At 45.7% G+C, this 18064-nt stretch overlaps 1 protein-coding gene across 1 annotated transcript; it reads left to right on the top strand.

The window, feature by feature from the left end:
• The first annotated feature begins 14800 nt into the window (after positions 1 to 14800).
• On the top strand, positions 14801 to 17773 carry FAM170B (family with sequence similarity 170 member B). Its single transcript, XM_049855992.1, has 2 exons — positions 14801 to 14912; positions 16761 to 17773. Exons 1-2 carry the CDS (start codon positions 14801 to 14803, stop codon positions 17501 to 17503), a joined length of 855 nt encoding a protein of 284 aa, XP_049711949.1. The 3' UTR covers positions 17504 to 17773.
• The last annotated feature ends 291 nt before the right edge of the window (positions 17774 to 18064 follow it).

Here is an 18064-nt window from a genome sequence, read left to right as displayed (position 1 = left end):
TGACAGGAGCTAACAGAACACTTTACACAGCCCTCTGGGTTGCCATGGGGTCATCAGTAATGGGTGGAAACGCCTATTCTAAATCATAAGACGTGCAGGCGGGAGGGCCCTGAGCATTGCCCTGAAGGATTAAGATACCGCCCGCATTACGCAAAGTTCTAGGAAGTTAGAATTACTAGTCCTGGTGGCACGGTGGTTAAGAGCTACAGTTGCTAACCAAAAGGTCAGCAGTTTGAACCCATCAGCTGCTCCTTGGAAACCCTATGGTGCAGTTCTGCTGTGTCCTACAGGGTCACTTTTGTGTCAGAATATACTCAATGGCAATGTGTTTGTTCTGGGGGGGAAAGGGCTTCTCTTTACAATCAGAACTGTTGACTCTGGTAGTGGCAGTGGGAGACTCCAGTGGTGTGATGGCGGGGAGGGTGGTCAGGAGGGCAGGGAAGCCCTGATTTTAGTGTTTCCTGATTCCAACTGTGTCTGACTGGTCACAAGCTCCAATGTGTATCGTGAAATAGAGTAAAATAATTAGAAGGTGATGAGGTTTTAGTATCTATTACCCTTTTACAAAACATAATTTATTTAATTATCAGTTTATATGATTTTAATCTTAATAATGGCTGTTTAACAACTGGCTTGCAAAGTTGCTGAAAATTTAACCACCAGCTCTCTCTAGCCAACCCCAGCCTGCTCCAGCTCACCACTGGATGTCCCCCTTGGCCATGCACTTGTTAAAATCAGGCCATGTTTTCACCCTTATGGAGGAATAATGCCTGAATACACTGACCTTCAGTTTTTACATATGACTGAGTGTGCTGCACAGTGGCAATCTTACTTATTTTGGTTACAAACTTGTGGCCTTTATATCTTAAAATAGTTACAGGGAGTCCTTGGGTACTGCAAACGGTTAATGCTTTTGGCCAATAACTGAAAGGTTGACAGTTGGAGCCCACTCAGATGCATCAGAATAAAGGCCTGGCTATCTACTTCCACTAAAGCCCTATGGAGTGGACTTTTGGCCAATGTGGTGCCATAGACAGAAGCACTACATCATCCCTCCACAGCAAAGACCCAAAAAACTAAGTAAAACAGAGACAAATGTCATTCCTGGAACCCAAAATGTCAAATGAAGAGATAAAGAGCTCAGCCAAACACTGAATGGAATAACAAACTGACAGAGGACAGAGAGAGAGGAGAGATATGTGCAGAGGGCCCCATCACTAAGGCAGCATGGTTCCACCATCTTGGATGCCTGTTGGGGATTGGTGGACAAGGAGCATGGGAAAGCAGCTTCATGGAGTTCCCAGGAGGAAACAGAGCATCTGGTAACCAATGATACATGCTTTCTCACCCCCAGCCTCTCCCTGCTGCTCTACCTCCGAGCTTCCTGGCTGGCTGTGGTAGCTCTGCTGGCCAGGAAGTGCAGCATCCGTGCTGTTTGGATTCACCCCATCCACAGTGGAGATCAGCGGACAGGGAATACGGGAAAGCAGCTTCACAAAGTTCCCAGCAGGAGAAAGAGCACCAAGTAACCAGTGATATGCGTTTTCTAACCCACCCTTCTTCCACCCCGCCAACTTCGGCCTCCTCTGCTTCCCACCAGCCACAGTCTCTTGGCCAGGAGGCAACTGATTTGGCCTCAGGTCGCTTGGATTTGCCTCGCCCACACAGGCTGGCCCCCTGAGCTAGTGTTGGTTCTTTCTACTTCTTTTTGTTTCTTCTGTGCCTCTCACCACGCCCCCCTTCTCTTGAACGCCTGGCTCCGTATGCTATCTTTACTTCTTCTTGAAAGGTTGTGAAGCTCTGCTTGACTGGGAAACCACTCCCCTGGCCCGTGACACCACTCTGGATCCCTGGGGCTTTTTTTTTTCTTTTTGCTTATTTTGCTTTGCTCTGTTTTGTTTGCTTGTTTCTTTTACTTTTCAAGGCTTGGGAGCCCCTTCTAGCTGGGCTGCACTGCATGGCCTAGGAGCCACTCCTCCAATCTGCACAGCTGCATAGGTGGGATACCCGAGAGCATTTCTTTTTTTTTCCTTCCTCTTTTTTTTTTTTTTTTCCTTTTCTCTCTCTTTTTCCTTTTCTGTGTTTTTTCATTTCTTAGTTCTTGTCTCTCTATACTTACCTTCTTTTCTTGTCTCCTGAATACCTGGTGCTGTGTGACAACTATACCCCCCCAGCCATGCTATGATGTGGAGCCTGGAAGACTTCCCCAGTCTTTGAGGCCACACTGGTGGGACTCCTGGGGGCTTTTCTTTTCCAAGTTTTTATCTAGTTATTATTTTTCTTTTTCTCTCTTTTTTTTCCCTTTTCTCCAATTCTTGGTTTCTTATCTCTCCACTCCAACAGCAAGCTCCCTTAGCACTCTTTTTTGTTTTTCCTTTGTCTTTGGCCCCGTTCCTCTCTCCTCTCTCTACTCTTTCCCATACCCCTATTTGCTCCACACATCACAACTCCCCCCTCTTTCCTGCCTACCTGCACAGTGTGCTGAATATTACACCCCCAAGCAGCACAGGCACGGCCTACCAGAACCTGCCCAGCCCTGACTCCCGGTCCACCCTGTCGGCCCTAGTATTTGCCACAAACAATGCATCCCAGCTTCTCCCCTTCAGCTGGACCTCCCCTGCTGCACCGTACCTGAGTGACTAGCCTTGCCCATTGGACAAGGTGGTGAAAAGTATCATGACTACAGATGAGCAAACAACAAAGAGCACACAGCCCGTCTGCTCAGATATAACCAAATAAAAAATTAGGACAAAACAAACAAATCTACACTCAAGAAACAAAAAATAACTACCTAATGTCCTGAAGACAGCTCAGAATATCAAAACATATAAAAAACAGGACAGGATGGTTCCACTAGGTGTCCAAAATAAAACACCAGGTGACTTTCCAGTAGAAGAAAAGTCACTAGAACTACCTGAAAGGGAATTCAAATCTCTAATATTCAGAGCAATCCAAGAGTTAAAGCAAAAAACAAAGATGAGGACAAAGTAGACAAACTTATGGAAAAGGCAGACAAATTCATGGAAGATACTGACAAAGAAAAGGAAGAATTCAGGAAAGTAATGCAGGAACAAAATGCCAAAATACATTCACAACCAGAAATCACACATAAACAACAATTAGAAATCCAAAAGATAAACAGCAAAATTTCAGAAATGGACAGAATCCTAGAAGGGCTGATGAGCAAGTCTGAAATGATGGAAGACAGGATCAGTGAAATTGAAGACAAAAACTTGGATACAACTCTGTCAAGGAAAAATCAGAAAAAAAGAACAAAGAAAAATGAAAAAAAAAACCTGAGAATTATGTAGGATACAATCAAAAGCAAAAATTTGTGAGTGATCAAAGCTCCAGAACAGGGAGAGAAAATGGAAAACACAGAGGATCATTGAGGAATTGCTGACAGAAAACTTCCCTAATAGCATGAATAATGAAAAGCTGACCATCCAAGAAGCTCAACAAGCCACATATAGGATAGACCCCAAAAGAAAAACACCAAGGCATATCATAATCACACTTCTAAAACCAAGGGCAAAGAAAAAATCCTGAGAGAAGCTAGAGAAAAACAAAAAGTCACATACAGAGGGGAAACAATATGACTAAGTGCTGATTAGTCAGCAGAAACCATCCAGGCGAGAAGGCATTGGGATGACATATATAAAATTTGAAAGAAAAAAACTACCAACCAAGAACAATATATCCTGCAAAACTTTCGTTCAAGTTTTGATGGTGAAATTAGGACATTTCCAGATAAACAGAAATTAAGGGAATATGTAAAATCAAACCAAACTTAAACAAGAATTATTAAAGGTAGTCCTTCAGTCTGAGAACAAACATCAGACCACAGCCTGAATCTAGGAGGCAAGATTGTACCAGCCAGATACCGAGGACTAGCCAGATACCTGAGGACTATCCAAAACAAAAAGAATTGCAACAGGAAACCAGAGAGGTTAATCTGTAAATGACAACATCAGAATAATAAAAGAGGGGATAAATGGTATAGGTATAGAACTTTCTAATGGGGAAGAAAATAAGGCGATACCAAGTAATAATAAACTGGTTCAAACTTAGGAAGATAACGGTAAATTTCAAGGTAACCACAAAGAGAGTTAACAAACCTACTCATCAAAATAAAGAAGAAAAACATAAAGTTTCAATAAAAACAAAATCTATAAAAACAAAAGAAATAAAAAAAAATCCACAAACAGAAGGAACTTAGCACAGGAGAGTAAGAGAAACAAAGAAAATGTTAGCGCCACAAAAAAAAAGTACTACTAAATGACAGCAATAAACTCACACCTGTCAATAATTACACTGAATGTAAATGGCCTAAATGCACCCATAAAGAGACACAGAGTGACAGAATGGATTAAAAAACAAAAACAAACACTGGGTTCATCAATATGCTGTCTACAAGAGACACACCTTAGATACAAACACGGAAATTTATTAAAAATGAAAGGATGGAAAAAAATATATAGCAAGCAAATAACTACCAAAAAAGAGCAGGAGTGGCAATACTAACCTCAGATAAAATAGACATAAAAGACAAAGAAGAGCACTATATAATGATTAAAGTGATGATCGATCACGAAGACTTAACCATAATAAACATTTACTCAACCAATGATGGGGCTCCAAAATATATAAAACAAACTCTAACAGTGCTTGAAACAGGAATTGACAGTTCCACAATAATAGTAGGAGACTTCAACACACCACTCTCGGTAAAGGACAGAATATCTAGAAAGAAACTCATCAAAGATACAGAAGAACTAAAGAGCACAATCAGCCAACTTGACTTCATAGACATATATAGAACACTCCACCCAACAGCTGCAAAGTACACATTCTTTCCCAATGCACATGGAACATTCTCCAGCATAGACCACATCTTAGGCCACAGAGAAACCCTCAACAAAATCCAAAATCTTGAGATAATAAAAAGTATCTTCTCTGACCACAATGCCATCAAAGTAGAAATTAACAACAGGAAGAGTAAAGAAAAAAAAAATCAATTACATGGAAAATAACACCGTGCTTAAAAAACTACTGGGTAATAGAAGAAATCAGAGATGGAATTAAAAAACTCCTAGAATCAAACAAGAATGAAAACACATCATACCAAAACCTTTGGGACACAGCAAAGGCAGTCCTCAGAAGTCAGTTTATAGCAATAGGTGCACACATCAAAAAAGAAGAAAGGGACAAAATCGAAGTATTAACCCTGCAACTCGAACAAACAGAAAGAGAACAGCAAAGAAGCCCACAGCCACCAGAAGAAAGGATATAATAAAGATCTGAGCAGAAATAAATGAAATAGAGACTAGAAAAATAGAAAGAATCAACAAAATCAAAAGTAGGCTCTTTGAAACGATCAACAAAATCGACAAACCACTGGCCAAATTGACAAAAGAAAAACATTAAAGGATGCAAATAACCCAAATAAGAAATGAAATGGGGGACATTAAAACAGATCCAGCTGAAATAAAAAGGATCATAACAGAGTATTAAGAAAAACTATACTCCAACAAATTTGAAAACCTAAAGGAAATGGACAAATTTCTAGAGATACACTACCTACCCAAAATAACACAAAATGATGTTGAAAATATGAACAAACCCACAACAAGGGAGGAGACTGAAAGGGTAATATAAAAAACTCCCAACCAAAAAAATGCCTGGCCCAGATGGCTTCACTGGAGAATTCCACCAAACATTCAGGGAAGAGCTCACACCAGTGAAACTTCCAAATTCATTCTATGAAGCCAGCATAACCCTGATACAAAAACCAGGCAAACACACCACAAAAAAAAGAAAATTACAGACCAATATCTCCCACCAACATAGAAGCAAAATTCTCAACAAAATTCTAGCCAATAGAATTTAGGATCATATCAAAAAAATAATACATCATGACCAACAGAGTTCATACCAGGTATGCAAGGATGGTTCACCGTTAGAAAATCAACCAATGTAATTCACCACATAAATAAAAGGAAAAAAAAAAGAATCACGTGATCATCTCAATTGACGCGGAAAAGGCATTTGACAAAGTCCAACACTCATTCCTAATAAAAACTCTCAGTAAAATAGGTATAGAAGTAAAATTTCTCAATATAATAAACAGCATCTATGCAAAACCAATGGCCAACATCATTCTTAATGGAGAGAGGCTCAGAACATTCCCCTTGAGAACAGGAGCAAGACAAGGATGCCCTTTATCACCACCCGTATTTAACACAGTGTTAAAAAAAAAAAAAATTTATTTTTTGGAAGTCCTAGCTAGAGCAATAAGGCAAGAAACAGAAATAAAGGGCATCCAAACTGGTAATGAAGTTAAACTGTCCCTATTTGCAGATGATATGATGCTGTACATAGAAAACCCAAAAGACTCCATGAGAAAACTACTGGAACTAATAAAAATATTCATCAGGATGGCAGGATACAAGATAAACATACAAAAATCAGTTCGATTCCTTCCTATACACCAGTAAAGAGAACGATGAAAAACAAATCAGGGAAACAATACCATTTATAATAGCCCCTAAAAAAATAAAATACTTGGGAGTAAATCTAACCAGGGACTTAAAACACCTATACAAAGAAAACTACAAAGTACTACTGCAAGAGACCAAAAGAGATCTACATAAATGAAAAAAGAAACGCGCTCATGGATAGGTAGACTCAACATTGTGCAAATGACAATTCTACCCAAAGCAATTTACAAATACAATGCAATCCCGATCCAAATACTAACACGATTCTTTGAAGAGAAGGAAAAACTTATCATTAACTTTATATGGAAAGGGAAGAAGCCCCAGATAAGTAAAGCACTACTGAAGAAGCAGAATAAAGTAGGAGGATTTGCACTACCTGACCTCAGAACCTACTATACAGCTAGGGTAGGCAAAACAGCCTGGCACTGGTACGACAGATACATCGACCAATGGAACAGAATTGAGAAGCCAGATGTAAATCCATCCACCTATGGTCACCTGGGAAAACCTAGTGGTGTAGTGGCTAAGTGCTATGGCTGCTGACCAAAGGGTCGGCAGTTCAAATCCGCCAGGTGCTCCTTGGAAACTCTATAGGGCAGTTCTACTCTGTCCTATAGGGTCGCTATGAGTCGGAATTGATTGGACGGCACTGGGTTGGGTTTTTGTGGTCACCTGATCTTCCATAAGGGTCCAAAGACCATCAAATGGGGAAAAGACAGCCTTTTTAACAAATGTTGCTGGCAAAACTGGACGTCCATCTGCAAAAAAATTAAACAGGACCACACACCATATACAAAAACTAACTCAAAATGGATCAAAGTCCTAAATATAAAGCCAAAGACTCTGAAATTCATAGAAGAAAAAATAGGATCAATACTAGAGGCCCTAATACACGGCGTTAACAGGATACAAACCACAACCAGCAACACACAAGCTCCGGAGGATAAGCTAGATAACTGGGATCTTCTAAAAATTAAAACACTCATCAAAAGACTTCACCAAAAGAGTAAAAAGAGAACCTACACACTGGGATAAAATTTTTGGCTATTACGAATCAGACAAAGGTGTAATCTCTAAAATCTGCAAGAAAATCCAACACCTCTACAACAAAAAGACAAATAACCCAATTAAAAAATGGGCAAAGGAAATGAAGAGACACTTCACCAAAGAAGACATTCAAGTGGCCAACAGACACATGAGGAAATGCTCACAATCTCTGGCCATCAGAGAAACGCAAATCAAATCCACAATGAGACACCATTGTACCCCAGCATTACTCATACAAATCATAAAAAAAAAAGGAAATAACAAATGTTGGAGAGGCTGCAGGGAGATTGGAGCTCTTATACGCTGGTGGTAGGAACGCAAAATGATACAACCATTTTGGAAAATGATATGGCACTTTCTTAGAAAGCTAGGAATAGAAATATCATATGATCCAGCAATCCCACTCCTAGGAATATATCCTACAGAAATGAGTCGTCACACGAACAGACATATGCACACCCATGTTCATTGCAGCATTGTTCACAATAGCAAAAAGACGGAAACAACCTAGATGCCCATCAACACACGAATGGATAAACAAACATACACACAATGGAGCATTATGCAATGATAAAGAAGAATGATGAATTTATGAAGCATCTCATAACATGGATGAATCTGGAAGGCGTTATGCTGAGTGAAATAAGTCAGACACAAAAGGACAAATATTTTATGAGACCATTACTGTAAAAATTCATGAAAAGGTTTACACACAAAAAGAAACAATCTTTGATGGTTACGAGGGAGGGGAGTGGTGGGGATGAAAAAACACTTAATAGATAAGTGGAAACTTTGGTGAAGGGTAAGACAGTACACAATTCTGGGGAAGCCAGAACAAACTATAGAAGGCAAGGTCATGGTAGCTCCATGGACACATCCAAACTCCCTGAGGGAATGAATTGCTGGGCTGAGGGCTGTGGGGACCATGACCTCAGGGAATATATAGCTTAATTGGCATAATATAGTATATAAAGAAAATGTTCCACATTCTACTTTGGTAAGTGGCATCTGCAGTCTTAAGAGCCTGTGAGCGGCCATCTAGGATACTCCACTTGTCTCACCCCTTCCGGAGCAAGGAAGAATGAAGAAAACTAAAGACATAAGGGAAAGATTAGTTCAAAGGACTAATGGACCACATCCACCAGAGCCTCCATCAGACTGAGTCCAGTGCAATGAGATGGCGCCTGGCTACCACCACTGACTGCTCTGACAGGGATCACAGTAGAGGGTCCTGGACAGGGCTGGAGAGAAATGTAGAACAAAATTCTAATTCAAAAAGAAAGACCAGGCTCGCTGCCCAGATATAGACTGGAGAAACCCTGAGAGTATGGCCCCTGGACTCCCTTTCAGCTCAGTAATGAGGTCACTCCTGAGGTTCACCCTTCAGAGAAAGATTAAACAGGCCCATGGAACAAAACAAGACTAAAGAGGCACACCAGCCCTGGGGCAGGGACTGGAAGGTGGGAGGGAACAAAAAAGCTGGTAATAGGGAACCCAGGGTTGAGAAGGGAGAGTGTTGACATGTCGTGGGGTTGTTAACCAATGTCATACAACAGTGTGTGTACTAACCATTTGATGAGAAACTAGTTCTGTAAACTTCATGTGAAGTTCGATAAAAAAGTGTGTGGGTGGGGGGGAGAATAACCCTATGGAGCACAGTTCCACTCTGACACACACAGGATAGCCATGATTCAGAATCAACTCGATGGCAACTGCTAGCTGGTGGGCTCTAAAAAAAAAAAAAAAAAAAAGGTGGAAATTCAGGATTCTTCTAAGATGTCTGACTGTCCTGCAGTGCAAACAAGCTCTCCTGGCCAGTGTGAGAAGCTGCCTCACTGGACACATCACAAGGGAGGAGCTGGCAGCCCACTGAGGTGGCTGAAGGGACAGCCTTACCCTCTGGACCCCAAGCCTTGGCCTCAGGTCCTTTCTTGGGAACTTTCCTGTGGGAGTTTTGCACTGCAGGACCTGGCCTTCCTGAAGCCCTCCACCCCACCCCTATTTCACTCCTGGAGGGCCTGGGATCAGCTACAAGGCTTCAGATGGTATGCGGGGACAGTCACGGGCCTCCCCACAGGACGCATCATCCCTCCATTCCTTCCATTCCATCCATCCTACATAGGAGACACTTTCTCTGAGGGACTGGGTGGGAGGCAGTCCGCCTTAAGACAGGTCTTGGCAAGAGCTATTCTAATCATGGGGATGAAAATAAATCCTCCCAGCCCTGCTCTGGGATTATCTGTGCATGCGTGTGCTGCTTCCCAGTGGGTGTCGCAGATTCCTTGGATGTGAGCTCCAGGCTGCGTGGGAGCAATTTCTGCATACTTCAAGATGTTGGGACTCACTGTCAGCCTTCAGGACGTCTGGGATATCAGAGTCAGGAGGAAGCCTACAAGTCAGGCTGGGAACCACGCCGTGGGAAGGGTTGCTTACTATGACTTAGCTGCTGGGGCTTGAGAACAGCATTGGTGGGGCTGGGGCTACGTGCAGCATATTTTGGACCTAAAGAGGGAAGACCCCACCCTTTCCCCAGAGCTCCTCACGTGCTGTCTAAGAACAGATGGAGGCTGTGGCCAGCTGCTGGACTCTTCCAGCGCCTGCATCATACCACATGCGTGGCCTGAAGCTGAGAGCTCCTTGCTCCCAGCTAAGGTCACCTTCCAAGGAAGCACGAGTTGGAAGAAGACCTGTCTGCGTCCACAAATTTCTTTGATCAGTCACAGTCCCACTGAGCCAAGAGCTGAGCTGGAGGCAGGCTCTGGGCCAGGTTGGGGCTCTGGGGCCTGGAGCATGGCCAGGGACATGCCTGAGGGCTCAGCCGAGGGGGCGCCCTGCTCCCTGATGACAAGACAGCCTGGGCTATTTGTGTGGGTGCCCTGAGGTTAAGGCAAAATCCCCAGACAGCTCCAAACAAACCACGGAAAAAAAAACCAGCCTGTTATTAAGTCTAAAGGAAAACAAAAGCCAAACTCCCTTCCCGATTTGCTTGAAGGAGCCTGAGGAAGACTCCTTCAGATGACATTTCTCTGTGGCTGAGTTTTCCCTTACACAGTCAACTGAGTCACTTGGTTTTAAATAGTTACAAGAAGCAACAGAAAATGAGCTACAAAGATAATACTTGCCTATTCCAATCCTCATCATCTCCTGGGACTTTCTCTGTGTACTTAGCACAAGGTCAAGGCCATCAGTAATTCTTGGCGGCTGATTGACCTTCACTGGGAAAACCCCCACTCTGGAACCCACATGTGTCCACATGCAAAATCTGGGGGCAGCTCACTGCCTCTCTCCCTCCTCGGGATTTTTTTGGAGAGGGTGCCAGGTAGCTGTTCTCCCCTTTAGCAGCCCTATTTTCTGATGTAGAGGGAGGAACACTGCCCCTTAAAATAACAGTTACCCAAAGGCTCAGCCAAGGAAATGCTACCACTGACCCTGCGCCCCGGGCAACGTCAGGCTCCAGGGCCAAGTGGACAGGCCATTTCTGGACCTTGATCTGCCCTGGGATGCTATGATTCTCCCTATAGCAGAGACTATGGCTGAGCCCATCTTTGGAATTAGAAGTGAAGAAAATTTGATGTGGTGTCCCCACTTCCTGTTGTGGCTGTGGCTGGTTTTCTTCCTGCTAGCCTTCTTCTCAGCTGAGAAAAATAGAGAGTGAGCAGAGTGTGTTTTGGAAGAAAAGTTAAGGCTGGAGAGCACTCCAGTTCAGCAATCACAGGCAACGTATGAAGCGAGCTGGCCCAGAGTCAGAGCTCTGAGAAAGTGCTGTGCTTGTCCTTTTGGGGTTTTGCACACAAACCCTGCTGGCCCCGCAGTGGAGCACGGAGGCTTTTGGCAAGGTGGGGAACCAGCTGGAAAACTGCTGGGCTGAGACCCAGCGGGGTGGGCGGGCCTGGGCAACAACCAACTCCCATCCCCCAGGGCTGGAACCTTGTGTGGGTGGCCTCCAGTAAGTGTCCAAGTGTTGGGGCGGGACAGAGCCTTGTGAGGAGGGTGGGCAACTACACACCATTGGCTGTTGGTGGGGCTTTGCTGCAAGCCACTGAAGGGAAGCAGTCCCCGGAGATGGCACTGGGACAGTCGCCCTATCAGCCCTGCCACGGGGCCTGAGCCAGAAGGCCCCCACTGCCAACCTTCCGTCCTTGCCTGTCTCCTAAGTTCCCGATCTATTAAATAGGTCTAATAATTCCTGGACTCCCTGGGCGGTGCATTCCGCTAATGGGCAGTTGGTTAACTGGCTGCAAATCAAAAGGTTGGAGTCCACCCAGAGGCACATCGAAAAAAAGGGCCTGGCAATCTACTTCCAAAAATTGGCCTTTGAAAATCCTGTGGAACATAGTTCTACTCCGGCACACACGAGGTTTTAATAGTATCTACCAATTTTTTTTTTTTTTTTAGCTGGTAGGATTATTTCAAGAACCAGAAAGAACACATGTAGATTCTGGGAGAACAAAAGGAGCTGACCTAAGTAACTTCGGCAAATGGTGTTTGGGCTGGAAATTATAAGGTTAGTGGTAAAAGGAACTGTACATAAACACCCTTCTCTAGTTGTGATGGATTTTTTCCTTGGGGATATGGGTGAACGATTCTGAAAGTGCTGTGAGTCCTGGGATTGAGCAAATAAGTAAATGGGTGGTGGGAACCATCCTCCCAAGTTGTCCACCGTGCTTGCCTGGCCCTCAAGTTTTCCCTGACTGGGCCAAGAAGGGGCCCTGCAGCAGACACCAAGGACTGAGCTGTCTCACTAGAAAATGTTTAAACATTAAAGAGAAAAAAATCAAAGCTTGTCTTGGCAGCTGTTGCAGTTACTATAACTGTATAACAAGTTACCCCAAAACTTAGTGGTGTGAAAACATCTTGTCCCCTGCTCACAGTTTCTGTGGGTCAGGAATTTAGTCAGGGTGCAGCAGGAATGGCTTGTCTCTGCCCCATGATGTCGGGGCCTCAGCTGGAAGACTCAGGGGCTGGGAGCTGGGATCATCGGGAGGCTCACCAACTCACGTGTCTGGTGGTTGGCTGAGACCTTTGCTGGAGGGCTGGCTGCAACAGCTACACGTTGCCCCTTCATGTGGCCTGGGCTTCTGCACAACACGGTGGCTGCGTCCAAAGGAGAGGCCCGTGGGGGGGTTGGGGGGGACAATATCGAGCACCCAGAGGATGTCATGTCTTTTAGGACTTAACATTGAAAGCCATGAAGCATCATTTCCTCTGCATTCTGTTGGTTGAGGCAATTACTAAAGTCCCCCCAGGTTTGCCTCCACCCTCTGGAAGGAAGAATGTCAACATCACATTGCAAGAAGAACATGTGGGATAAGATATACATGCACGCCACCATCTTTGGAAAACACAATCTGCCCCAAACCAGCTGTCTTCAAGTTGACTCCGATTCACGGCAACCCCATGTGACTCGAGCTGCTGACCTTTTGGTTAGCGGCTGTAGCACTTAACCACTGTGCCACCAGGGCCCTCATAGCATTTTTAATGGCTGATTTTGGGGAAGTACTGGATCTCCAGGCCATTCTTTCGAGGTATCTCTGGGTGGGCTTGAACCTCCAACCTTAGTAGCCAAGAGCAGTAAGGGACTCCTACAATCTGTCCCAGCCCTATCTAATCCTTCTTTTTGCAATTTATTATAAGCAACAAGGAGAAACCAGGCCGGACCTTTACCACTTTGCTTGGAAATCTCTTCAGCTAAATATCTGAGTTCACTGCTTACAGTTCTGTTTTTCATTCAGCTGTAGAACACAATTTAGCCAAGTTTTCTGCCACGTTTTAGCAAGGATTGTCTTTCCTCCAGCGTCCAATAACATGCTCCTCATTTCCACCTGAGGCCTTATCAGAAGCACCTTTAATGCTCCTGTCTCTAGCAACGTTCTGTTCAAAACCACACGCGTGTTCCCCAAGACCATCAAAGCTGTCTATGCCGTGCTTGCTCCATCTGAGCCCTCGCCAGAATTACCGTCCGTGTCCATATTTTTACCAATTGTCTCTTTAAGGCAATCTAGGGTTTTCTATTGAGCACTTCAAAATTCTTCCAGCTCCCACCCATTGCCCAATTCCAAAGCCACTTCCACATTTTTAGCTATTTGCTACAGCAGTACCCCCACTTCCCAGTACCAAAATGTGTATGTTCCCTGTCTGTCCTAACAGAGTACCACAAACTTGGTCGCTTAAAAACAACAGAAACTTATTTTCCCAAAGTTCTGGAAGCCAGGAGCATGAAAACAAGATGTCGTCACGGCCATTCTCCCTCCAAAGACTCGAGGAGAAAATCTTCCCTAGCTTCTTCTAGCTTTTGGTGGCTCCTGAAGTCCCTGGCTTGTGCCAGCAGCACTTCAGTCTCTGCCTCTGTCTTCATGTGGCCGTCTTCCCTCTGTGTCTTTGTATCCTCTCCTTTTCTGATAAGGACCCCAGTCGCTGTGTTTAAGGCCCACCCCAAGTCCAGTATCATCTCGAGATCCTTAGCTCAACTGCACCTGCAAAGACCTTACTTCCGAACAAGGCCACATGCACAGGTACCAGGGTTAGGACTTGCACATATCTTTTTTGGGGACACTAGTCAGTCTGCTGCACCCCCAATTTGCACAGTGGAAAGTAGGCTCCTTATGATACTGGTTTATGACTATATGTCTATGTGTGGTTGAGTGAATCTGTGTGTTAGTTTGTGTGTAGGTGTGTGTCTGTGTGAATGTGGGTGGCTATGCTTATGTACGTAACTGTGGATGTGTGTTTTTACGTGTATGTGTCTGTGTTTAAATGGGTGTTTATGTTAATTATCTTTGTACATGATTACGCGTATGTGTGTGTTTACGTGCACTTATGTGTATGCGTGTCTGAGCGATTACAAACGTGTGTGAGTATATGTGTGTGTGTCTGTGTGAGTATATGTGTGGATAAGAGTCTGTGTGTGAGTTTGTGTGTGTGCATGTGTATAAGTATCTGAGTGTGTGTCTGTATGTTCTGTGTTTCTGCAGGTCCCCCATCATACACAAAGCAGAAAAGGCCCCAAGTGGACGATGAGACCATGGTAAGAACCCTCTGCTGGCACCCTGGCTGGGTCCCTCTGTCCTTGCCACAGGTCACAGAATTGGTCAGTGTCACTGATGAGGTCACAGAATGATTCCAGGATCCTAGTAACCATGAGGAGCCCAGCAGCCACTCAGGCAGTGGCCACCTGGAGGGCTTCAGCACCGCCCAAGCAAACTCTCACCAGACAGCTGGAGCACTGCTGGACCCTTGGGTGCGGGTTTCAAATCATGAAACGCCTCTTCGTGGACCACACAGGACAGCAGTCGCCATCAGATGGAGCCACTCTCAGCTTGGTCAGCCCTGAGTCTACCGTGGAAAGTGAGGAGGTGTGTTGGCCAGGTGGGTTGAAGGGAAGGAATGTAGGGTGCAGCAAGGAGTGAGGACCTGGCGGGGAGCTGCCAGGTTGCTCCTGACGCTGCTACTGAAGTGTTGGCCATAAAAACAGATGGTAGGGCAAAGGAAATTAGCTATGGGATGCTTGTAATGATCTAGGTTGTGGTTATGAGCATATAAGGTGATTTCAGAAGGTATGTGGATGAAAATGTGAAATATTAATAATTATGTATTTAGACTATGCATATATTAGAAAAAAACAGAATTAACATACCAATCCTGTGATTTCAGCAGTGATATAAAAATTCCTTTAAGATAAATGTATTAAAGTTAAACTAGGGCATCACTGTGAAGGTTGGTAGGAAGGAGCCGTAAGACAGCCCTTAAGGGTAACTCAGGCTCTTGAGGCCAGGGCCCGGCGCCAGCTCTGGCTCCACCAGGCGCTTAAACTTGCCTCAGCTTCCTGCTCTGTTAAATGGAAATAAAAACAACGCAATTTCTTAGGGTTGTTCTGACATTGAGTTAAGACATGGTGACTGGGGCACAAAGAGTGTTCAAGGACATGGCAACCCCAGGGAGGGTTACGCAGACACATCACAGTGTGGGGGGCTCACCCTTTCCACGCCTTGCTTGTTTCTGATTGGCTTACATACAGCTCTGGCAATTTTAACAGCACATCTTGATGACTTTTGAAAGATGTATAACTTCATATAACCATCACAATTATTTATAAGAACATTTTTGTGGCTTCCCCGAACTTCCCTTGTGCCCCTCTGCAGTCAGTTCCCTGCCTGTCCCCAGTTCTAGACACCGCTGATCTGTTTTCTGTCCCTGTAGTTGTGCCTCTTCTGGAATGTCATCTAAATGAGACATACAGGTTGCTCCACGTTGACGGTGGGGTTCTGCCCCAGACGATTCCATCGTAAATTGGTTCTGACATAATTCAAATACCTCATTTTTTTCATTATTGTTGTCTTTTATTATCAGTATCTTTATAAATTTGATCTTTATTTGTCTTTGGGGGTGTCTTACTGATATACTTTAACACTGTATGTAGTACGTATTACCAATGACAAGATGTCCCAAAAAACGGGATTTACGCGCAGTGTGGTATGAGGTCTTTATAATCTGGCTTCTTTGATTCAGCACAATGCGTTTGAGATTTTGCCATATTGTAGCACGCATCGGTAGTTTATTCTTTTTTACTGATGAACAGCATTGCCTTGTATGGATGTGTTACAATGTGTTTATCTATTCACCAGTTAAGGAGCCCTGGTGGCACAGTGGGTAAGCGCTCAGCTGCTAACTGAAAGCTCGGCTCTGGTGAAAATCACCACCTTGGAAGCGCCATGGGGAAGTTCTGCTCTGTCCTGTAGGGTTGCTATGGGATGGAATCGACGGGACAGCAACAGGTTTGACCTGGTTTACCTGCCAGTTGGTGTCCTTCTGGGATGTCTTCTATTTTTTGGTGATTTTTACCAGTTGCTATCAGTCAGCTCCAACTCATGGTGACCCCATGTATGTCCAGAGGGTTTTCAGTGGCTGGTTTTTCAGAATTGATCTCCATGCCTTTCCTCAGAGGCGCCTCCGAGTGGAGTCATACCTCCAACCTTTCGGTTAGCAGCCAGGCACCTTAACGGTTTGCGCCAGCCACGCATTCACTGTGGGACCCCTACAGCCACTCTAGGAGGCAGGCACCGCTGCTCTCCACGTTTTATAACGAACAGGGCCGGGGAGCAGTGCTACCTGCCCAGGGGCTCCCGTCCGGGTCCTTGGCTCCTAAAGAAGAAAGGGAAGGTAGGCGGTGGCACTTGTTCCCTTAGGGACACTGATGAAAATGTCCTTCCTTCTCAGGGACCATGAAGAGGGAGGAGTCTCCTCGGCCTGGGCCTGCTGTTCCCCACGACAGGGACCTCTACTTCTCCTCCAGGGCTCTGGGGGCGCTGAGCTGGAGCAGCACCCCTCCGTCGCAGTCCTCCTCCGAGTACCAGTCCTACTCCCAGTACCAGTCCTGCTGCTCCGGCAGGTTCGAGCAGGAGGGTGGGGTCCCGCAGAGCGCGTGCGCCTTCTACACCCACGTGCAGACCGTGCGCGGCGTGGCCGTGGCCTGGGAGACCGAGGGCGGCTTCGGGCCGGTCAGCACCAAGCCCCGCCTTTATGAAGCCGAATTCATTAAGAGGCAAAGGAGGAAAGGGTCCTCCTTCGAGATGGCTTCCAACACGGACCTGCGCTGGGACCTGGAAGCCAGCAAGAACCGCTGCCCGCAGCCGGAGGAGTCGGAGCTGCTGGGGCCGCTGGACTGCCGCCTCCAGGAGCTGCGGGACCCCCCGGACTGGCTGGTCACCACCGACCATGGGCTGCGCTGCGTCGCCTGCTGCCGGGTCTTCCCCACGCTGGAGGCGCTGCTGGAGCATGTCCAGCACGGCGTCAAAGAGGGCTTCAGCTGCCAGGTTTTTTTCGAGGAGATGCTGGAGAGAAGGCGGGCTCGGGAACAAGGTCACGACCAGCAGGCGGAGGAGGGGGAACAGGACCCCTCGGACAGCAGCGAACGTTCTAAGGCCCACGGCGGAGTGCCCCAGTCACAGCAGGAGCAGTGAGCTGGAGGTCACGTTCCCAGTCCTGCTCTCACCTCCAGCGCCGCGGTGCTCCTTCCCCCGCAGAGGACCAGAGCCACCAGGGCAGGGAGAGAGGCCCACAGGCCGTGGGGGAAGGCCACCAGTGGGTGCAGAGAAGGAGCACCGTTAGAGAAGAGGGGGATGGAGCCCTCCCACAGGCACACTGTCGCAGCCAGTCTATTCCAAAACTTGGGTGCAGAGAAGAGGGCTTCCGGCTCTCCAGTGGTGGTCACCATACCCGGAAGGCACAAGTGGGAGGCCTCATGGGTGTTTATTTTCGCTGGTGATCTAGAGACTCTGCACTTGCTGGGTAATCAGCAAGACCCGAAGGAAAGCTGATCGCACGGGAAGCTTTCGCCCTACTGTCTTCATCATTAGGAATCCTTCCTAATGCCCTAGTTCTGTCATAGTGCTAGTGGGATTAAAGTTGAATAACTCAAACTTTGACACAGTGGCTAATTGAATCAACCGTGCTGTGAGGTTGCACCCATATCATATTGCTGTCTCAGTGCGTCACAGAAGCACGCTACCTCCCTCCAGCTC

This window comes from Elephas maximus, chromosome 16 (assembly GCF_024166365.1).
Source record: "Elephas maximus indicus isolate mEleMax1 chromosome 16, mEleMax1 primary haplotype, whole genome shotgun sequence".
Classification (NCBI taxonomy): Eukaryota; Metazoa; Chordata; class Mammalia; order Proboscidea; family Elephantidae; genus Elephas; species Elephas maximus.
This window is presented reverse-complemented; position numbering and strand designations above follow the sequence as displayed.

Excerpts from the sequence above, each read along its gene's own strand:
- FAM170B (XM_049855992.1), top strand. The coding sequence starts at position 14,801 with ATGAAACGCCTCTTCGTGGACCACACAGGACAGCAGTCGCCATCAGAT. Across the intron at positions 14,913-16,760 it reads TGAGGAGGTGTGTTGGCCAG|GGACCATGAAGAGGGAGGAG; the intron begins GTGGGTTGAAGG and ends CTTCCTTCTCAG.